General features: G+C 39.5%; 1 protein-coding gene across 1 annotated transcript; it reads left to right on the forward strand.

Annotated features, from left to right (window-relative positions):
• Positions 1-432: 432 nt before the first annotated feature.
• On the forward strand, positions 433-4,395 carry LOC143364316 (uncharacterized). The gene has a single exon (XM_076804728.1). The coding sequence runs from the start codon at positions 433-435 to the stop codon at positions 4,393-4,395; it is 3,963 nt and encodes a 1,320-aa protein (XP_076660843.1).
• The last annotated feature ends 20,315 nt before the right edge of the window (positions 4,396-24,710 follow it).

The raw sequence follows: 24,710 nt of genomic DNA on the forward strand, positions 1-24,710 counted from the left end.
AATGTTTAAAGGTATCAGGCGTTGCCCCGCAACCTTCGCGGCGCGAATCACCTGAGCGAACGGAAAAACAGCGCAAGGGATGCGATGTTTTGACGTTTGCTCGAAAAACGCTAGGACAAGCGGCCGTTGCCCCGGGAAGTAAACAAATAAAATAAATAAGACGAACGCTATATAAAAACGGGACAGACGGGCATCGGAGTTAGTTAACGATTGAAAATAGATGGTGAAAATCGTATAGTCGGGTTTCTTTTGTGTCGAAAAAATAATAGTCGAATCGGTAAAGTTTTAGAATTTAAGTCGTGATTGTGAAATATATTGCCAATAAATATCTGCGTAACCAGTCAGCCGGCTTTATTCCTACATAATTTGGGGGCTCGTCCAACCTGAAACCAGATTTCAGTCAAATAAAGTCGGGAAAGGTTCGCAGAAGACATGGCAAGTAAGCCAACGGATTTTACAATTCTAAGGCTGAAAGAGTTGCTGGAGAGTCGCGAGTTATCGACGGCGGGCACAAAAGTAGAATTGATAGCGCGGTTAAACGAACACGATCCGTCGGGGCAGTGGATGAAAGGGACGCCTGAGGTTGAGTTGATGCAGAATCACACGCCGTTTCTGGGGTTCGACTGCAGAGAAGACGCTGAGAGAGACGCGAGGAACAGCAGCGAATTAAGCAGACTGGCCGGAGGAATGGAGCATCTTCTACGGGTGGTAGGAAGAATGGCTCAGGAACTGGAAAACCTGAAGAGCGAGCGCGCACAGGCGCAGGAACCGGGACGGGGAAGCGACGTAGCGGATGAGCGGTCGTGGCCGCAGACAAGAAGAATGCACGTGAGTGTGAAATCTGTTGCAGAGCTTTTAGGATATTTTGACGGAAAGTCCGAAGATTTCCCGATCTGGTCACGGCAGCTAAGGGTATTAAAAAATACGTACGACCTATCAGACGACGAGGCAAAAATACTCATGGGAATGAGACTACGAGGGAAAGCGCAGGAATGGTTGCAGTCACGCGCTGAGTTCGTGGAGATGCCTTTCGACACACTGCTGGTCGAATATAGGAAAATGTTTTTTTTTCGTCCGAGCAGAAGTGAAGCACTGAGACAACTGCAGGAGCGGACGTGGAAAAGGGGCGAGTCATTCGTGGACTATTACCACGATAAGATGATCAGGGCGAACAGGGTGCCGATCAATGACTCCTACGAGCTTATCGACCATCTCGTGGATGGCATTCCGGATCAAACGTTAAGGAACCAGGCGATCATGTACTGCTTCAGCAACCCGGAGGCCATGCTGCGAGCTTTCGAGAAGCTTGCGCTTCCACAGCCGAGCCAGGGAAGCAGTTTCCGAGGAGATCGGTGGAGAGCGAGTCCGTCGACGAGGACGGATGGAGGCCGGTGGAGAACGAATCCGCCGCCGAGGACGGAGGGAGACCGTTCAAGGGTGAGCCCACCGACAAGGACGGAGGAGCACTGGCAGGGAGACTGGAGGGCCCCGAGAAGAGATGCTGGGAACTGCTACAACTGCGGTGAAATGGGACACCTGAGCCGAAATTGCCCAGCCAGGGATCGCGGTCTGCGATGTTACCGATGTGGAGAGCATGGACACATCGCGCCGAGGTGCCCACAACAGAGCAGTGGTGGGACGGCAGGGAACGAGAACCTGGTAGCACAGATTTCCGGACAGATGGCCTGCAAATCGGTGAGAATAAACGGACACAATTTGACAGCTCTCATCGATACGGGTAGCGACTTGACGCTAATGAGAGCCGCATGCCACGACAAAATCGGCGCACCGAGATTGCAGAATGGCGGGATAGCGTTCCGGGGAATCGGGTCCGGAAATATAAAGACGCGGGGTAGTTTCAGGTCAGACATCGCGATCGACGGGGGCTGGTATCCGATCACGGCGCACGTCGTGCCAGATACATTGTTAAAATACGATCTACTTATAGGGGCAGATTTCTTAAGCAGAGTAGACGTTGCAATTAACAAAGGGGTCGTGCGAATAGGGGGAAGCCGGGAAGAACGCACTACCGACAGAGATATTCCGGATATATGCCGCATTGAATGTATAGAGAGCGTCGACGGGGTGGATATATCGCATATTAGTGATGCCGCGGTGAAGGATAAAGTCGAGCGGATGATCGCGAACTACGTTCCCGAAAAGACGCGCGAAACGAATGTTAAAATGCGTATAGTTTTAAAGGACGAACAGCCGGTGTACCAAAGAGCGCGACGGCTAGCGCCGTCGGAGAGAACGCTAGTAAATAAACAAATCGAGGAATGGATGCAGAAAGGCATTGTACAGCCGTCGTTGTCAGAGTACGCGAGTCCGATTGTATTAGTAAACAAAAAAGACGGTTCAAAACGGCTGTGCATAGATTACCGAAAATTGAATGAAAAGATTGTGAAAGACAGATATCCGCTACCGATAGTGGAAGAGCAACTCGACGCATTGCAGGGCGCGCGTATTTTCAGCACGCTTGATTTAAAAAATGGATTTTTTCACGTACCGGTGAGTGAAGACAGCCGTAAATTCACGTCGTTCGTTGTACCCGACGGGCAATATGAATTTTTACGAGTACCTTTCGGTCTTTGCAATTCACCTGCCGTTTTCGCGAGGTTTATCGATGCCGTATTTAGAAAACTAATCAGCGAAAGAATAGTATTATCGTATGTGGACGACTTAATCGTACCAGCAGTTGACCTCGAGTCCGGTTCGCAAAAACTAGCGCAGGTACTTGCAACGGCGAGAGAGGCGGGCCTCGACATAAATTGGAAGAAGTGCGCGTTATTACAAAGCAGAGTAGAATTTTTAGGGCACATAGTCGAGAATGGCGAGATTCGACCATCCGAGCGAAAATCGCACGCTGTCGCTAAATTCCCGAAACCAACGACGACCAAACAGGTTCAAAGTTTTCTGGGGTTAACCGGGTATTTCCGGAAATTTATACAAGGGTACGCGTTCATCGCAAGGCCATTGAGTAATTTATTACGGGACGGAGTCAAATTTGAGTTCGGGACCAAGGAGACAGCGGCGTTCGAGGAACTTAAATTAAAATTATGCGAGTCGCCGGTGCTAAAATTGTATAGAACAGAAGCACGGAGCGAACTACATACGGACGCATCAATGTACGGTTTCGGGGCGATATTAATGCAACTCTGCGACGACGATGGTGAAATGCATCCGGTATATTTCGCGAGCGGGAAGACAACACCGGCGGAGGAAAAGTATTCCAGCTACGAGCTAGAGGTGCTCGCAGTTGTAAAGGGTCTAAAAAAATTTAGAACGTATCTTGTAGGCATTGAATTTAAGATAGTCACAGACTGCAAATCTTTCGCAATGACGATGAGAAAGCGAGACTTATGCGTGCGCATAGCAAGATGGGCCCTACTGCTGGAGGAGTTCAATTACGCGATTGAACACCGACCGGGCAGAGCAATGTCGCATGTAGACGCGTTAAGCAGAAATCCGCTGCCGGTATGTTTAGCGGTTTGCGAGGATAGCGGAATTGTATTTAAGATTAGGCGAGCGCAACAGAAAGACGACGAAACGCGCCGGGTATACGAAGGGACCGCGGAAGGAAAGATAGACGGCTACGTAGTTAGGGGCGGGTTGCTTTTTAAAGGGTTGCGGGCACAGGTGATACGACAAGCGCACGGGAATGGACATTTCGCAGCGGCGAAAACAGAAAAATTATTAAAAAGGGAGTATTGGTTTCCGGGTATTAGATTAAAGACAGAGAAGATTATTGCGAACTGTATCGAATGCATACTTGCGGAACGAAAATTAGGGAAGCAGGACGGTTTTCTCAACCCGATCTATAAGGGCGAAGTACCATTAGATACGTATCATATTGATCATTTAGGGCCGTTGCCGTCGACGAAGAAAAGTTATCGGCATATTCTAGTCGTAGTCGATGCGTTCACTAAGTTCGTTTGGCTCTACGTTTGGGAACCCCCGACGCATCGTCTCAGACAGGGGAACAGCATTTACCTCGGCCGAATTCCGAGAATACTGCACGAGAGAAGGAGTGCAACACTCGCTCATCACGACGGGAGTGCCGCGGGGAAATGGACAAGTCGAGCGAGTAAATCGAACACTCATACCGCTTCTCACCAAGCTGTCATCGTCGAATCCCAGAGAATGGTATCGAAATTTGGAAGCAGCGCAAAAATATTTCAACGCGACGCCGCACCGGAGCATCAACACATCGCCATTCCAATTGTTTTTCGGAACACGGATGCGTGCAAAGGAGGACCCACAGGTACGGGAGATGTTGGAAGAAGAATGGGCGGCCAGTTTCGAAGAAAACCGAAGCGAAACGAGAGCGAAAGCGAAAGAGGCAATTGCGAAAATCCAGGAGGAGAACAAAAAGGGTTTCAACAAAAGGCGTAAGGAATCAACGAAATACCAGAAGGACAGTCTAGTGGCCATAAAAAGAACGCAACAGGACCCGGGAATAAAATTAGCAGCAAAATTTCTGGGGCCATACCGCATCGTGAGGGCACTACGACATGACCGGTACGTTGTGGAAAAGGTTGGGAGCCATGAGGGGCCACACAAGACATCCACCGCGGCGGATCAGATGAAACCGTGGACCCACGAGGAGGATAGCAGCAGCGAAGATAGCGAAGCGGGCGGACGCGAGTCAAGTGACGAATGAATAAAAAAGTTAGCCAGTATGTTCAGCACGTAATACGATACCCGGGGCGAGTATCAGTGCAGGATGGCCGAGTGTGAGATGAATGAATGGATGTGTGTGTGAGGATGAATGAAGGGTGAGCGGCGGGGACGCGAGAGCCGCCAAATGTTTAAAGGTATCAGGCGTTGCCCCGCAACCTTCGCGGCGCGAATCACCTGAGCGAACGGAAAAACAGCGCAAGGGATGCGATGTTTTGACGTTCGCTCGAAAAACGCTAGGACAAGCGGCCGTTGCCCCGGGAAGTAAACAAATAAAATAAATAAGACGAACGCTATATAAAAACGGGACAGACGGGCATCGGAGTTAGTTAACGATTGAAAATAGATGGTGGAAATCGTATAGTCAGGTTTCTTTTGTGTCGAAAAAATAATAGTCGAATCGGTAAAGTTTTAGAATTTAAGTCGTGATTGTGAAATATATTGCCAATAAATATCTGCGTAACCAGTCAGCCGGCTTTATTCCTACAATATTATGGTATATTCTGGTATATTCAGGTATATTCTCAAATATTCTTCTGTATTCATGTAATATTATGGTATATTCTGGTATATTCTGCTATATTCTTGTAGATTCTGGTATATTCTGTTGTATTCTAGTATATTCTGGTATATTCTGGTACATTCTCGTATATTCTCGTATATTCTTCTATATTCTAGTAATATTATGGTATATTCTGGTATATTCTGGTATATTCTGGTATATTCTAATATATTCAGGTATATTCTCGTATATTCTTCTATATTCGAGTAATATTATGGTATATTCTGGTATATTCGAGTAATATTCTGGTATATTCTGGTATATTCTAATATATTCAGGTATATTCTCGTATATTCTTCTATATTCGAGTAATATTATGGTATATTCTGGTATATTCAGGTATATTCTCGAATCTTCTTCTATATTCAAGTAATATTATGGTATATTCTGGTATATTATACTATATTCTAGTATATTCTGGTATATTCTGATATATTCTAGTATATTCTGGTATATTCTGGTATATTCTAGTATATTCTTCTATATTCTAGTATATTCTGGTATATTCTCGTATATTCTTCTCTATTCTAGTAATATAATGGTATATTCTGGTACATTCTGGTATATTCTGCTATATTCTAGTATATTCAGGTATATTCTCGTATATTCTTCTACATTCTAGTAATATTCTGGTATATTCTGATATATTCTAGTATATTCTGGTATATTCTGGTATATTCTAGTAATATTATGGTATTTTCTGGTATATTCAGGTATATTCTCGAATATTCTTCTATATTCTAGTTATATTATGGTATATTCTGATATATTCTAGTATATTCTGGTATATTCTGATATATTCTAGTATATTCTGGTATATTCTGGTACATTCTGGTATATTCTTCTATATTCTAGTATATTCTGGTATATTCTCGTATATTCTTCTCTATTCTAGTATATTCTGGTATATTCTCGTATATTCTTCTATATTCTAGTAATATAATGGTATATTCTGGTACATTCTGGTATATTCTGCTATATTCTAGTATATTCAGGTATATTCTCGTATATTCTTTTATATTCTAGTAGTATTATGGTATATTCTGGTATATTCTGCTATATTCTAGTATATTCAGGTATATTCTGTTATATTCTAGTATATTCTGGTATATTCTGGAATATTCTGGTATTTCCTAGTATATTCTGCTATATTCTAGTAATATTATGGTATATTCTGGTATATTCTGGTATATTCTGGTATATTCTCGTATATTCTTCTATATTCTATTATATTGAGGTATATTCTCGTATATTCTTCTATATTCTAGTAATATTATGGTATATTCTGGTATATTCTAGTATATTCTTCTATATTCTAGTAATATTCTAGTAATATTATGGTATATTCTGGTATATTCTGGTATATTCTTCTATATTCTGCTATATTCTTGTATATTTTTATATATTCTGGTATATTCTAATATATTCTGGCATATTCCAGTATATTCTTGTATATTCGAGTAATATTATGGTATATTCTGGTATATTCAGGTATATTCTCGAATACTCTTCTATATTCTAGTAATATTATGGTATATTCTGGTATATTCTGCTATATTCTGCTATATTCTAATATATTCAGGTATATTCTCGTATATTCTTCTATATTCGAGTAATATGATGGTATATTCGTGTATATTCTATTAATATTATGGTATATTCTGGTATATTCTAATAATATTATGGTATATTATGGTATATTCTAGTAATATTTTGGTATAATCTCGTACATTCTTCTATATTCTAGTAATATTATGGTATATTCTGGTATATTCTAGTATATTCTTCTATATTCTAGTAATATTATGGTATATTCTGGTATATTCTGGTATATTCTGGTATATTCTAGTATATTCTGCTATATTCTTGTAATATTCTGGTATATTCTGGTATATTCTAGTAATATTATGGTATATTCTGGTATATTCTGATATATTCTGGCATATTCTAGTATATTCTTCTATATTCTAGTAATATTATGGTATATTCTGGTATATTCTTCTATATTCTAGTATATTCTGGTATATTCTCGTATATTCTTCTCTATTCTAGTAATATAATGGTATATTCTGGTACATTCTGGTATATTCTGCTATATTCTAGTATATTCAGGTATATTCTTGTATATTCTTCTATATTCTAGTAATATTATGTTATATTCTGGTATATTCTGCTATATTCTAGTATATTCAGGTCTATTCTCTTATATTCTCTTATATTCTAGTATCTTATGGTATATTCTGGTATATTCTGATATATTCTAGTATATTCTGGTATATTCTGGTATATTCTAGTATATTCTTCTATATTCTAGTATATTCTGGTATATTCTCGTATATTCTTCTCTATTCTAGTAATATAATGGTATATTCTGGTACATTCTGGTATATTCTGCTACATTCTAGTATATTCAGGTATATTCTTGTATATTCTTCTATATTCTAGTAATATTATGGTATATTCTGGTATATTCTGCTATATTCTAGTATATACAGTTCTATTCTGTTATATTCTAGTATATTACAGTATTTTCTAGTATATTCTGCTATATTCTAGTAATATTATGGTATATTCTGGTGTATTCTGGTATATTCGGGTATATTCTCGTATATTCTTCTATATTCTATTAATATTATGGTATATTCTGGTATATTCTGGAATATTCTTCTATATTCTAGTAATATTATTGTATAATCGGGTATATTCTGGTATAATCTCGTACATTCTTCTATATTCTAGTAATATTATGGTATAATCTGGTATATTCTAGTATATTCTTCTATGTTCTAGTAATATTATGGTATATTCTGGTATATTCTTCTCTATTCTAGTAATATAATGGTATATTCTGGTACATTCTGGTATATTCTGCTATATTCTAGTATATTCAGGTATATTCTCGTATATTCTTCTAGATTCTAGTAATATTCTGGTATATTCTGATATATTCTAGTATATTCTGGTATATTCTGGTATATTCTAGTAATATTATGGTATTTTCTGGTATATTCAGGTATATTCTCGAATATTCTTCTATATTCTAGTTATATTATGGTATATTCTGATATATTCTAGTATATTCTGGTATATTCTGGTATATTCTAGTATATTCTAGTATAATCTCGTATATTCTTCTATATTCTAGTAATATTATGGTATATTCTGGTATATTCTGCTATATTCTAGTATATTCAGGTATATTCTGTTATATTCTAGTATATTCTGGTATATTCTGGAATATTCTGGTATTTCCTAGTATATTCTGCTATATTCTAGTAATATTATGGTATATTCTGGTATATTCTCGTATATTCTTCTATATTCTATTATATTGAGGTATATTCTCGTATATTCTTCTATATTCTAGTAATATTGTGGTATATTCTGATATATTCTGCTACATTCTAGTATATTCAGGTATATTCTTGTATATTCTTCTATATTCTAGTAATATTATGGTATATTCTGGTATATTCTGCTATATTCTAGTATATACAGTTCTATTCTGTTATATTCTAGTATATTACAGTATTTTCTAGTATATTCTGCTATATTCTAGTAATATTATGGTATATTCTGGTGTATTCTGGTATATTCAGGTATATTCTCGTATATTCTTCTATATTCTATTAATATTATGGTATATTCTGGTATATTCTGGAATATTCTTCTATATTCTAGTAATATTATGGTATAATCGGGTGTATTCTGGTATAATCTCGTACATTCTTCTATATTCTAGTAATATTATGGTATATTCTGGTATATTCTAGTATATTCTTCTATGTTCTAGTAATATTATGGTATATTCTGGTACATTCTGCTATATTCTGCTATATTCTAGTATATTCAGGTATATTCTCGTATATTCTTCTATATTCTAGTAGTATTATTGTATATTCTGGTATATTCCGCTATATTCTAGTATATTCAGGTATATTCTGTTATATTCTCGTATATTCTGGTATCTTCTGGAATATTCTGGTATTTTCTAGTATATTCTGCTATATTCTAGTAATATTATGGTATATTCTGCTATATTCTGGTATATTCTGGTATATTCTCGTATATTCTTCTATATTCTATTATATTGAGGTATATTCTCGTATATTCTTCTATATTCTAGTAATATTATGTTATATTCTGGTATATTCTCGAATATTCTTCTATATTCTAGTAATATTATGGTATATTCGGGTATATTCTGGTGTATTCTGGTATATTCTGTTATATTCTAGTATATTCTGGTATATTCTGGTATATTCTGGTATAATCTCGTATATTCTTCTATATTCTAGTAATATTATGGTATATTCTGGTATATTCTAGTATATTCTTCTATATTCTAGTAATATTGTGGTATATTCTGGTATATTCTAGTATAATCTGCTATATTCTTGTAATATTATGGTATATTCTGGTATATTCTGGAATATTCTGCTCTATTCTCGCATATTCTAGTATAATCTTCTATATTGTTGTATATTCTTATATATTCTGGTATATTCTGGTATATTCTAGTATATACTTCTATATTCGAGTTATATTATGGTATATTCTGGTATATTCAGGTATATTCTCGAATATTCTTCTATATTCTAGTAATATTGTGGTATATTCTGGTATATTCTGCTATATTCTAGTATATTCTGGTATATTCTGATATATTCTAGTATATTCTGTTATATTCTGGTATATTCTAGTATTTTCTTCTATATTCTAGTAATATAATGGTATATTCTGGTATATTCTGGTATATTCTGCTATATTCTAGTATATTCAGGTATATTCTCGTATATTCTTCTATATTCTAGTAGTGTTATGGTATATTCTGGTATATTCTGCTATATTCTAGTATATTCTTCTATATTCTAGTAATATTATGGTATATTCTGGTATATTCTGGTATTTTCTGCTATATTCTAGTATATTCTTCTATATTCGAGTTATATTATGGTATATTCTGGTATATTCAGGTATATTCTCGAATATTCTTCTCTATTCTAGTTGTATTATGGTATATTCTGGTATATTCTAGTATATTCTTCTATGTTCTAGTAATATTATGGTATATTCTGGTATATTCTGATATATTCTAGTATATTCTGCTATATTCTTGTAATATTCTGGTATATTCTGATATATTCTGGCATATTCTAGTAATATTATGTTATATTCTGGTATATTCTCGAATATTCTTCTATATTCTAGTAATATTATGGTATATTCGGGTATATTCTGGTGTATTCTGGTATAGTCTGTTATATTCTAGTATATTCTGGTATATTCTGGTATATTCTGGTATAATCTCGTATATTCTTCTATATTCTAGTAATATTATGGTATATTCTGGTATATTCTAGTATATTCTTCTATATTCTAGTAATATTGTGGTATATTCTGGTATATTCTAGTATAATCTGCTATATTCTTGTAATATTATGGTATATTCTGGTATATTCTGGAATATTCTGCTATATTCTCGCATATTCTAGTATAATCTTCTATATTGTTGTATATTCTTATATATTCTGGTATATTCTGGTATATTCTAGTATATACTTCTATATTCGAGTTATATTATGGTATATTCTGGTATATTCAGGTATATTCTCGAATATTCTTCTATATTCTAGTAATATTGTGGTATATTCTGGTATATTCTGCTATATTCTAGTATATTCTGGTATATTCTGATATATTCTAGTATATTCTGGTATATTCTGGTATATTCTAGTATTTTCTTCTATATTCTAGTAATATAATGGTATATTCTGGTATATTCTGGTATATTCTGCTATATTCTAGTATATTCAGGTATATTCTCGTATATTCTTCTATATTCTAGTAGTATTATGGTATATTCTGGTATATTCTGCTATATTCTAGTATATTCTTCTATATTCTAGTAATATTATGGTATATTCTGGTATATTCTGGTATATTCTGCTATATTCTAGTATATTCTTCTATATTCGAGTTATATTATGGTATATTCTGGTATATTCAGGTATATTCTCGAATATTCTTCTCTATTCTAGTTGTATTATGGTATATTCTGGTATATTCAGGTATATTCTCGAATATTCTTCTATATTCTAGTAATATTATGGTATATTACGGTATATTCTGCTATATTCTAGTATATTCTGGTATATTCTGATATATTCTAGTATATTCTGGTATATTCTGGTATATTCTACTATATTCTTCTATATTCGAGTTATATTATGGTATATTCTGCATTATTCAGGTATATTCTCGAATATTCTTCTATATTCTAGTAATAATGTGGTATATTCTGGTATATTCTAGTATATTCTGGTATATTCTGATATATTCTAGTATATTCTGGTATATTCTGGTATATTCTAGTATATTCTGGTATAATCTCGTATATTCTTCTATATTCTAGTAATAATATGGTATATTCTGGTATATTCTAGTATATTCTTCTATATTCTAGTAATATTATGGTATATTCTGGTATATTCTGGTATATTCTAGTATATTCTGCTATATTCTTGTAATATTCTGGTATATTCTGATATATTCTGGCATATTCTAGTATATTCTTCGATATTCGAGTAATATTATGGTATATTCTGGTATATTCAGGTATATTCTCGTATATTCTTCTATATTCGAGTAATATTATGGTATATTCTGGTATATTCTGGTATATTCTGGTATATTCTGGTATATTCTGGTATATTCTGTTATATTCTGGCATATTCCAATATATTCTTCTATATTCGAGTAATATTATGGTATATTCTGGTACATTCTGGTATATTCTGCTATATTCTAGTATATTCAGGTATATTCTTGTATATTCTTCTATATTCTAGTAATATTATGGTATATTCTGGTGTATTCTGCTATATTCTAGTATATTCAGGTCTATTCTCTTATATTCTCTTATATTCTAGTATCTTATGGTATATTCTGGTATATTCTGATATATTCTAGTATATTCTGGTATATTCTGGTATATTCTAGTATATTCTTCTATATTCTAGTATATTCTGGTATATTCTCGTATATTCTTCTCTATTCTAGTAATATAATGGTATATTCTGGTACATTCTGGTATATTCTGCTACATTCTAGTATATTCAGGTATATTCTTGTATATTCTTCTATATTCTAGTAATATTATGGTATATTCTGGTATATTCTGCTATATTCTAGTATATACAGTTCTATTCTGTTATATTCTAGTATATTACAGTATTTTCTAGTATATTCTGCTATATACTAGTAATATTATGGTATATTCTGGTGTATCCTGGTATATTCAGGTATATTCTCGTATATTCTTCTATATTCTATTAATATTATGGTATATTCTGGTATATTCTGGAATATTCTTCTATATTCTAGTAATATTATGGTATAATCGGGTATATTCTGGTATATTCTGGTATATTCTGTTATATTCTAATATATTCTGGTATATTCTGGTATATTCTGGTACATTCTAGTATATTCTGGTATAATCTCGTATATTCTTCTATATTCTAGCAATATTATGGTATATTCTGGTATATTCTAGTATATTCTTCTATGTTCTAGTAATATTATGGTATATTCTGGTATATTCTGGTATATTCTAGTATATTCTGCTATATTCTTGTAATATTCTGGTATATTCTGATATATTCTGGCATATTCTAGTATATTCTTCTATATTCTAGTAATATTATGGTATATTCTGGTATATTCTGTTATATTCTGGCATATTCCAATATATTCTTCTATATTCGAGTAATATTATGGTATATTCTGGTATATTCAGGTATATTCTGGTATATTCTGGTACATTCTAGTATATTCTGGTATAATCTCGTATATTCTTCTATATTCTAGTAATATTATGGTATATTCTGGTATATTCTAGTATATTCTTCTATGTTCTAGTAATATTATGGTATATTCTGGTATATTCTGGTATATTCTAGTATATTCTGCTATATTCTTGTAATATTCTGGTATATTCTGATATATTCTGGCATATTCTAGTATATTCTTCTATATTCTAGTAATATTATGGTATATTCTGTTATATTCTGGCATTTTCCAATATATTCTTCTATATTCGAGTAATATTATGGTATATTCTGGTATATTCAGGTATATTCTCAAATATTCTTCTGTATTCTAGTAATATTATGGTATATTCTGGTACATTCTGGTATATTCTGGCATATTATAGTATATTCTTCTATATTCGAGTAATATTATGGTATATTCTGGTATATTCTGGTATATTCTGGTATATTCTAATATATTCAGGTATATTCTCGTATATTCTTCTATATTCGAGTAATATTATGGTATATTCTGGTATATTCGAGTAATATTCTGGTATATTCTGGTATATTCTAATATATTCAGGTATATTCTCGTATATTCTTCTATATTCGAGTAATAGTATGGTATATTCTGGTATATTCAGGTATATTTTCGAATCTTCTTCTATATTCAAGTAATATTATGGTATATTCTGGTATATTATACTATATTCTAGTATATTCAGGTATATTCTGTTATATTCTAGTATATTCTGGTATATTCTGGAATATTCTGGCATTTCCTAGTATATTCTGCTATATTCTAGTAATATTATGGTATATTCAGGTATATTCTCGAATCTTCTTCTATATTCAAGTAATATTATGGTATATTCTGGTATATTATACTATATTCTAGTATATTTTGGTATATTCTGATATATTCTAGTATATTCTGGTATATTCTGGTATATTCTAGTATATTCTAGTATAATCTCGTATATTCTTCTATATTCTAGTAATATTATGGTATATTCTGGTATATTCTGCTATATTCTAGTATATTCAGGTATATTCTGTTATATTCTAGTATATTCTAGTATATTCTGGAATATTCTGGTATTTCCTAGTATATTCTGCTATATTCTATTAATATTATGGTATATTCTGGTATATTCTCGTATATTCTTCTATATTCTATTATATTGAGGTATATTCTCGTATATTCTTCTATATTCTAGTAATATTGTGGTATATTCTGGTATATTCTGCTATATTCTAGTATATTCTGGTATATTCTGATATATTCTAGTATATTCTGGTATATTCCGGTATATTCTAGTATATTCTGCTATATTCTAGTATATTGTGGTATATTCTCGTATATTCTTCTCTATTCTAGTAATATAATGGTATATTCTTGTACATTCTGCTATATTCTGCTATATTCTAGTATATTCAGGTATATTCTCGTATATTCTTCTATATTCTAGTAGTATTATTGTATATTCTGGTATATTCCGCTATATTCTAGTATATTCAGGTATATTCTGTTATATTCTCGTATATTCTGGTATCTTCTGGAATATTCTGGTATTTTCTAGTATATTCTGCTATATTCTAGTAATATTATGGTATATTCTGGTGTATTCTGGTATATTCAGGTATATTCTCGTATATTCTTCTATATTCTAGTAATATTATGGTATATTCTGGTATATTCTGGAATATTCTTCTATATTCTAGTAATATTATGATATAATCGGGTATATTCTGGTATATTCTGGTATATTCTGTTATATTCTAATATATTCTGGTATATTCTGGTATATTCTGGTACATTCTAGTATATTCTGGTATAATCTCGTATATTCTTCTATATTCTAGTAATATTATGGTATATTCTGGTATATTCTAGTATATTCTTCTATGTTCTAGTAATATTATGGTATATTCTGGTATATTCTGGTATATTCTGGCATATTCCAATATATTCTTCTATATTCTAGTAATATTATGGTATATTCTGGTATATTCTGATATATTCTGGCATATTCTAGTATATTCTTCTATATTCTAGTAATATTGTGATATATTCTGGTATATTCTGGTATATTCTGGTATATTCTGGTACATTCTAGTATATTCTGGTATAATCTCGTATATTCTTCTATATTCTAGTAATATTATGGTATATTCTGGTATATTCTAGTATATTCTTCTATGTTCTAGTAATATTATGGTATATTCTGGTATATTCTGGTATATTCTAGTATATTCTGCTATATTCTTGTAATATTCTAGTATATTCTGATATATTCTGGCATATTCTAGTATATTCTTCTATATTCTAGTAATATTATGGTATATTCTGGTATATTCTGTTATATTCTGGCATATTCCAATATATTCTTCTATATTCGAGTAATATTATGGTATATTCTGGTATATTCAGGTATATTCTCAAATATTCTTCTGTATTCTAGTAACATTATGGTATATTCTGGTATATTCTGATATATTCTGTCATATTCTAGTATATTCTTCTATATTCTAGTAATATTATGATATATTCTGGTACATTCTGGTATATTCTGGCATATTATAGTATATTCTTCTATATTCGAGTAATATTATGGTATATTCTGGTATATTATACTATATTCTAGTATATTCTGGTATATTCTGGTATATTCTGGTATATTCTAGTATATTCTAGTATAATCTCGTATATTCTTCTATATTCTAGTAATATTATGGTATATTCTGGTATATTCTGCTATATTCTAGTATATTCAGGTATATTCTGTTATATTCTAGTATATTCTGGTATATTCTGGAATATTCTGGTATTTCCTAGTATATTCTGCTATATTCTAGTAATATTATGGTATATTCTGGTATATTCTCGTATATTCTTCTATATTCTATTATATTGAGGTATATTCTCGTATATTCTTCTATATTCTAGTAATATTGTGGTATATTCTGGTATATTCTGCTATATTCTAGTATATTCTGGTATATTCTGATATATTCTAGTATATTCTGGTATATTCTGGTATATTCTAGTATATTCTGCTATATTCTAGTATATTGTGGTATATTCTCGTATATTCTTCTCTATTCTAGTAATATAATGGTATATTCTGGTACATTCTGCTATATTCTGCTATATTCTAGTATATTCAGGTATATTCTCGTATATTCTTCTATATTCTAGTAGTATTATTGTATATTCTGGTATATTCTGCTATATTCTAGTATATTCTGGTATATTCTGCTATATTCTAGTAATATTCTGGTATATTCTGGTATATTCTCGTATATTCTTCTATATTCTATTATATTGAGGTATATTCTCGTATATTCTTCTATATTCTAGTAATATTATGTTATATTCTGGTATATTCTCGAATATTCTTCTATATTCTAGTAATATTATGGTATATTCGGGTATATTCTGGTGTATTCTGGTATATTCTGTTATATTCTAGTATATTCTGGTATATTCTGGTATATTCTGGTATAATCTCGTATATTCTTCTATATTCTAGTAATATTATGGTATATTCTGGTATATTCTAGTATATTCTTCTATATTCTAGTAATATTGTGGTATATTCTGGTATATTCTAGTATAATCTGCTATATTCTTGTAATATTATGGTATATTCTGGTATATTCTGGAATATTCTGCTATATTCTCGCATATTCTAGTATAATCTTCTATATTGTTGTATATTCTTATATATTCTGGTATATTCTGGTATATTCTAGTAATATTATGGTATATTCTGGTATATTCTGATATATTCTGGCATATTCTAGTATATTCTAGTATATTCTTCTATATTCGAGTTATATTATGGTATATTCTGGTATATTCAGGTATATTCTCGAATATTCTTCTATATTCTAGTAATATTATGGTATATTCTGCTATATTCTTGTATATTCTTATATATTCTGGTATATTCTGGTATATTCTGCTATATTCTAATATATTTAGGTGTATTCTCGTATATTCTTCTATATTCGAGTAATATTATGGTATATTCTGGTATATTCTGGTATATTCTAGTATATTCTGGTATAATCTCGTATATTCTTCTATATTCTAGTAGTATTCTGGTATATTCTGCTAAATTCTTGTATATTCTGGTATATTCTGTTATATTCTAGTACATTCTGGTATATTCTGGTATATTCTCTTATATTCTTCTATATTCTAGTAATATTATGGTATATTCTGGTATATTCTGGTATATTCTGGTATGTTCTGCTATATTCTAGTATATTCTGGTATAATCTCGTATATTCTTCTATATTCTAGTAATATTATGGTATTTTCTGGTATATTCTAGTATATTCTTCTATATTCTAGTAATATTCTAGTAATATTATGGTATATTCTGGTATATTCTGGTATATTCTAGTATATTCTGCTATATTCTTGTAATATTATGGTATATTCTGGTATATACTGGAATATTCTGCTATATTCTCGCATATTCTAGTATATTCTGCTATATTCTTGTATATTCTTATATATTCTGGTATATTCTCGTATATTCTAGTAATATTATGGTATATTCTGGTATATTCTAATATATTCTGGCATATTCTAGTATATTCTTGTATATTCGAGTAATATTATGGTATATTCTGGTATATTCAGGTATATTCTCGAATACTCTTCTATATTCTATTAATATTATGGTACATTCTGGTATATTCTGGTATATTCTGCTATATTCTAATATATTCAGGTATATTCTCGTATATTCTTCTATATTCGAGTAATACGATGGTATATTCTGGTATATTCTAGTAATATTATAGTATATTCTGGTATATTCTGGTAATATTTTGGTATATTCTGGTATATTCTAGTAATATTATGGTATATTCTGGTATATTCTGATATATTCTGGCATATTCTAGTATATTCTAGTATATTCTTCTATATTCGAGTTATATTATGGTATATTCTGGTGTAACGAGTCCGTTTCCCGGCGGATCTCGTCACCACGGATTCCTCGCGGCCGGATTTGGCTCGCCGTGCCAGGGTTCTCGCAGGATAACGCGAGGGTTACGGCGGGGTCGCGGACGGTCGGGCACGGGTGATTAACGACGCGAGTATTTCAAACGTTCGTCACTGTCCCGGCTTCGCGTTTCGGCGGTCGGCGGTCGCGGTTCGTGCCTCAGGTTACGGCGGGGTCGGGGCCGTACGCGGCGGCGTATCCGGACCAGGGTAGTTTCGGCGGGCGGAGAGCCCGTGCCCCAGGGCGGCCGGCGAGGGGCCGGCTGCGGGTGGTTCGCTCTCCGTGGGTGTGTGGGCGGGAGCGGAGGTATCGGGTTAACGGGAAAGTGGGGAGGGGCGGCGCCCGCGCGCGGCGCTTTCCTCCGGGGTGTGGTCGGGGTCGTCAGCAGGGCCGGCTGCGGCCTTGAGGTCCCGGACGTGGATGTGGCGCAGCCATCGCCTAGCCCGGTCGCGCAGGTCCACGATGACCGGCGACACGACGCGCTCGACGGTATACGGGCCGCTGAACTTCGGCGCGAGTTTGGCGGCGACGCCTTCTTCCTTGTTGGACAGCGTGTGCTCCCTCTTCCAGACGGTGTCCCCCAGGGCGGGCCTCCAATCTCGCCGGCGCAGGTTGTAGTATTTGGCCTGTCGGTCGAACGCCCGGGCCAGGTGTACTCGGGCCAGTTCCTGGGCCTCTCGGAGGTTCTTCCACCGCTGCTGCGGGGGGCTGCGGCTCCTTCCGTGGTGGTCGGCCCCGGTGGCCGGAGTTCCCGGCCTTGGTTGAGGTACGCCGGGCTGTACCCGGTTGCCTCGTGCCACGCCGTGTTGATCGCGAATCTGGCCTCGTCCAGTTTCTCGTCCCAGCGGTTATGTCGGTTGCCGGTGTACTGGGCGAGCATGGTCTTCACGACCTTGTTAGCTCGCTCTACCGGATTACACTGGGGCGCGTACGGCGGGGTCCGGCGGTGCTGGGTCCCGGCGGCTTTCAGCAGCGCGGTCACGGGCTCCCCTATGAACTGGCGGCCGTTATCTGAAATCAGAATCTGCGGAGCTCCGTGTCGCAGGATTACCTCCCTCTGGAGCGCAGCTGCGACGGCGGTACTGGTGGCTTTCCGGAGCGGGGTGAGCTCGACCCACTTCGTGAAGCGGTCCATGGCCACCAGCAACCAGCGATGACCCTGCCGGGATCGCGGCAGCGGTCCGATTAGGTCGACGGAGACGGTATGCCATGGTTCGGTCCCCGGGTTGGCGTGCAGCTGTCCTGGTAACGGGTGCGGCGGAACCTTGTACTGCATGCAGTTCTTGCAGCTCCGGACGTAGCGGGCGGCATCCCGGAACATCCCCGGCCAGTAGAATCGCTGCGCCAGGCGCACGATGGTTTTGGCGACTCCCAGGTGACCGGCCGTGGGGTCGTCGTGGTACTGGGCCAGGGTAGCCGGGCGATCCTCGTTCGGTACGCACAGCTTCCACGTTGTGCTCGGCTCGGGCTCGTTATAATCGAGCTGGTGCGGGATGCGTTTGTAGAGGCGCCCCTCTCGTATCTGGAACTCTGGTTCGGCGGCTGGGTCGGTCTGGGCGGCGGCTAGCTTCTTCTGGTACCACGTGTCGGTGTGCTGCTTCGGTCGGAGTGAATTCACTCCGGGCGGCGGCGGGATTCTGGACAGCGTATCCGCCACGTGGTTATGTTTTCCGGGTCGGTACCGCACCTCGAAATCGTATTGCTGGAGCTCTAACGCCCATCTCGCCAGGCGGCCGGTCGGGCTGTCGAGTTGGCGGAACCATTTAAGGGCTTGGTGGTCGGTGATGACGGTGAAGCGGTACCCTTCCAGGTACGGCCGCATCTTCCGGATGCCCCAGACCACGGCGAGACACTCCTTCTCGGTGGCGCTGTATTTGCGCTCGGTCTCGCTCATTGTGTGGCTGGCATAGGCGATCACCCTCTCGTCGTCCTCGGGGCCCTGCGTGAGTACGACCCCCAGCCCGTAGTCGCTGGCATCGGTCTGGAGCGTGAAAAGCTGCTCGAAATCTGGGCAGGCCAGCACCGGGGCGGCTACGAGGCGTTCCTTCATCGTGCGGAACGCCGTTTCCTCAGCGGAGGTCCACTGCCATCTGGCGTTTTTGCGGGTCAGGCGGGTTAACGGCTCGATGACCTCCGCGAAGTTCGGGACGAATCGCCGGTACCACGAGGCCATCCCGTGGAATCTGCGGATGTCCTTGATTGTTTTCGGCGTCGGGATCTGGGCGATGGCTGCGGTTTTCTGCGGGTCGGTCCGGATGCCCTGCTGGTCGACGATATGGCCTAAATACCGGAGGCTGTCGACACAGAATCGGCACTTTTCCGGGTTCAGTTTCAGTCCGGCCGCACGCAGGCGTCGGAAAACGTCGTGGAGGTGGCGTCGGTGGTCGGCCACGGTCCGGCTGACGACAATAATGTCGTCCAGATAGGCGAACGCGTGCGGCTCGAGCTCCGGGCCGATCACGCGATCCAGGAGGCGCTGGAAGGTCGCGGGCGCGGAGTGTAGGCCGAAGGGCATCACCGTGAATTGGAAAAGGCCGATCCCTGGAACGGTGAAGGCGGTAAGCGGTCGGCTCGCGGGCTCCAGGGGCACCTGCCAATATCCGTTCTTCAGGTCCAGCGTCGTGAGGAACCTGGCCCCTCGCAGTTTGTCCAATGTGGCCTGGATGTGCGGCAGCGGATACGCGTCCTTCTCCGACCGTTCGTTCAACTTGCGGAAGTCGACGCAGAATCGCGGCCGGCCGTCCTTCTTCTTCACAACGACGACAGGCGAACTCCACGGGCTGCTGGACGGCTCGATGACGCCGTCGCGCAACATCTGCGCGACCTCTTCGTTGATAATAGCCTGCATGGCCGGGTTCCGGGGACGGTACCGCTGCTTGACCGGCGTCTCGTCGAGCAGCTTTATCCGGTGCCGTATGAGCGTCGTACGGCCCGTCACGGCGTTGAAGCGTTCCAGCTCGGTGTCGAGGAATCGGTCGAACGCTTCTCGCTCGTCTTTCGGCAGCGGTCGCAGTCCTAGTTGGAGACACGGCTCGGCGTGGTAGTCCTCGGTCCGGGCGGCGATTTCGGCGGGCGGCTCCATCCTCAGGCGCAGGGCGGCGAGGCCGTGGATGCCGAGGAGCACCGGCATCCCCATCCTCGGTAGTACGGTGAACTCGGCTGTTTCCTCCCGGTGTCGGACTCGAAACGGCAGGCGGATGCGTCCCGTCGGACGCGTATCAGTTCCGTCGGCTAGGTTGACGAGGCCGGCGCGGTGCTCCGCGGGGAACCTCCCTTGCTCCTGCGCCCAGGCCACGACGTCCTCGTTGACGCAGGATATCTGTGAGCCCGTGTCGAGGAGGGCATCGAATCTCCGGCCGAGGATTCGGACCGATAACACGGGACGCGGCGTGTATCGGATTTGCTCCGACAGGTCGTCTAGCGGGCCCGGCGCTCGCCCCTCGGCGACGGGGCCCGTGCTCCGTTTCCCGGCGGGTGACACTCCCGGGTGAGCACTCCGTCGCGTCCGCACCGCGAACAAAATCTCCGGTACGCGTTCCGGCACTCGAAGCGTGTGTGTCCTCGCTGCTTGCACCGCCAGCAGTGGGTGTCGACGTCGTACGGTTCCGACGGCGGAGCGCGGCTCGTGGTCGGCGTGGCTAGCTCGGTCGCGGCGGCGTGGGCCGGGGTTCGGCGCGGCCGTCTTTCCCGTTCTTCGATACGCTCGAGTTCCTGCACACGCTCGCGGAGCGTCCTCACATCCGGCACGGATCCCCGGGGTATGAGGTATTGGAACTTGGTCCGCATGTTCTCGTGTAGCAGGTCGAGTCTCTCGGACGGCGGCACCTGTACTCGTCGCATCAGCGTGGTAACATCCGTCACGAAGTCCGTGAACGGCTCGTCGTCCCGCTGTCTCCTTTCCCGGGCAGCCCGCTCGAGCTGATAGCGGGTCTGCGGCGACGCATGGGCCCGGAGGAATGCCTGCCTGAATTCGTCCCAGGTGGCGATCTCTTCCCGTTCGTTCCGGTACCAGGCCTGCGCTCGTCCGCTTAACATTACCGGTGCGGCTCGGAGCATGTCCTCGTCTGGGAACCCGTACGTCAACTGGAGGTCTTCCACGCGTTCCAGGAACGCATGCGGGTCTTTCCCGTCGGTGGTGCAACCGCTCTTCCGGATCCGGTCGATGTTGCGGAGCGGGTCCGGTCTCTCGGCCGTCGCGGCGGCGGACAGCATTTTCCGGGTCTGTACGCCGATCGTTCGTCAGGCGGCTAATGCAGTCGGCCCACCGTCGTCTCCGGTCGTCCGGTGTCTCGGGGGATGGTGGTCCGTCGGCGTTTCTTCGGGTACGGCTCGTCGTGGGTGTCCCTCGGGGCATCCACGTGGGTTTCCCCCGGCTGTGATTCAAACTTTCGCGCCCGCCCGACGTTCGATCGGCGGTCCTGCTTCGTCGCGGCGGCGGCAGGCGGCGCGCGTGTACCGGTAGTGTTTCGGCCGGGCGACACTGGACGGCGCGCGTGTACCGGCACTATTTCGGCAGGGCGACACTGGGCGGCGCGCGTGTACCGGCACTATTTCGGCGGGCTCGCACTAGGTGGCGCACGCGCGGTTCGGTTCACTTCACTCCGCGGCACACTTAACCTCACAAATTCCCACGTGGGCGTAATCCAGCCTGTCCCACGTGGTTAAACAAGTCCCTGTTCGGGCGCCATGTAACGAGTCCGTTTCCCGGCGGATCTCGTCACCACGGATTCCTCGCGGCCGGATTTGGCTCGCCGTGCCAGGGTTCTCGCAGGATAACGCGAGGGTTACGGCGGGGTCGCGGACGGTCGGGCACGGGTGATTAACGACGCGAGTATTTCAAACGTTCGTCACTGTCCCGGCTTCGCGTTTCGGCGGTCGGCGGTCGCGGTTCGTGCCTCAGGTTACGGCGGGGTCGGGGCCGTACGCGGCGGCGTATCCGGACCAGGGTAGTTTCGGCGGGCGGAGAGCCCGTGCCCCAGGGCGGCCGGCGAGGGGCCGGCTGCGGGTGGTTCGCTCTCCGTGGGTGTGTGGGCGGGAGCGGAGGTATCGGGTTAACGGGAAAGTAAGGTACTTACCCTGGGTCCGGTCCTCGATCGCTCGGCGTTCGGGGCGGCTCTCCAGGTGATCTGGCACGCAGCGGCGTAGATCGGTGTTCGCGGGTCGCGAATAACTCGGCACACTCGCGGTTCTAAGATTCGCGGGCAAACTAGTATTCCGCGAGAATCGGCGGGCGGTTTCTCGGCGTCGGAGCAGCGCGGGTCGATCGTATCCGGGCGGTCGATATCGGCGGCTGGTAAATGCGGTTCGATCCTGCGACTGATCGCTATCGCGGCGGAAAACCAAAGAGACCGTTTTCCGGTCCGTCTCTCTCGTCTTGCCGGGCGAGGGGGTGCGGTGCGGTACGGTTCGCGGCCGGCTTTTCCGGTGTCGTCACGCATCCGGCGCGCCGGTGTCGCATCATGGCGGGTTCCGGTTCCCGCCAAGATCGGTTCGGCGATGAGGGGCTCGCGGGGGCGCTCGCGGGTACCGGCGGATCTCGGTATCCGTCGGTCGTGTTCGGGGGCTCGGATTCGGGCGCGTGCGGTCAGGAACAGGCCTGGCGCAGCCAGGTCTGTTACACTGGTATATTCAGGTATATTCTCGAATATTCTTATATATTCTAGTAATATTGTGGTATATTCTGCTATATTCTAGTATATTCTGGTATATTCTGATATATTCTAGTATATTCTGGTATATTCTGGTATATTCTAGTATATTCTCCTATATTCTAGTATATTCTGGTATATTCTCGTATATTCTTCTATATTCTAGTAATATTATGGTATATTCTGGTATATTCTGTTATATTCTGGCATATTCCAATATATTCTTCTATATTCGAGTAATATTATGGTATATTCTGGTATATTCAGGTATATTCTCAAATATTCTTCTGTATTCTAGTAATATTATGGTATATTCTGGTATATTCTGATATATTCTGGCATATTCTAGTATATTCTTCTATATTCTAGTAATATTGTGATATATTCTGGTATATTCTGGTATATTCTGGTATATTCTGGTACATTCTAGTATATTCTGGTATAATCTCGTATATTCTTCTATATTCTAGTAATATTATGGTATATTCTGGTATATTCTAGTATATTCTTCTATGTTCTAGTAATATTATGGTATATTCTGGTATATTCTAGTATATTCTGCTATATTCTTGTAATATTCTGGTATATTCTGATATATTCTGGCATATTCTAGTATATTCTTCTATATTCTAGTAATATTATGGTATATTCTGGTATATTCTGTTATATTCTGGCATATTCCAATATATTCTTCTATATTCGAGTAATATTATGGTATATTCTGGTATATTCAGGTATATTCTCAAATATTCTTCTGTATTCTAGTAATATTATGGTATATTCTGGTATATTCTGATATATTCTGGCATATTCTAGTATATTCTTCTATATTCTAGTAATATTATGATATATTCTGGTATATTCTGGTATATTCTGGCATATTATAGTATATTCTTCTATATTCGAGTAATATTATGGTATATTCTGGTATATTCGAGTAATATTCTGGTATATTCTGGTATATTCTAATATATTC

The sequence above is a fragment of the Halictus rubicundus genome, unplaced genomic scaffold (genome assembly GCF_050948215.1).
Source record: "Halictus rubicundus isolate RS-2024b unplaced genomic scaffold, iyHalRubi1_principal scaffold0438, whole genome shotgun sequence".
Lineage (NCBI taxonomy): Eukaryota > Metazoa > Arthropoda > Insecta > Hymenoptera > Halictidae > Halictus > Halictus rubicundus.

What these genes read in the sequence shown, in the direction of transcription:
- LOC143364316 (XM_076804728.1), top strand. Translation starts at nt 433, where the DNA reads ATGGCAAGTAAGCCAACGGATTTTACAATTCTAAGGCTGAAAGAGTTG.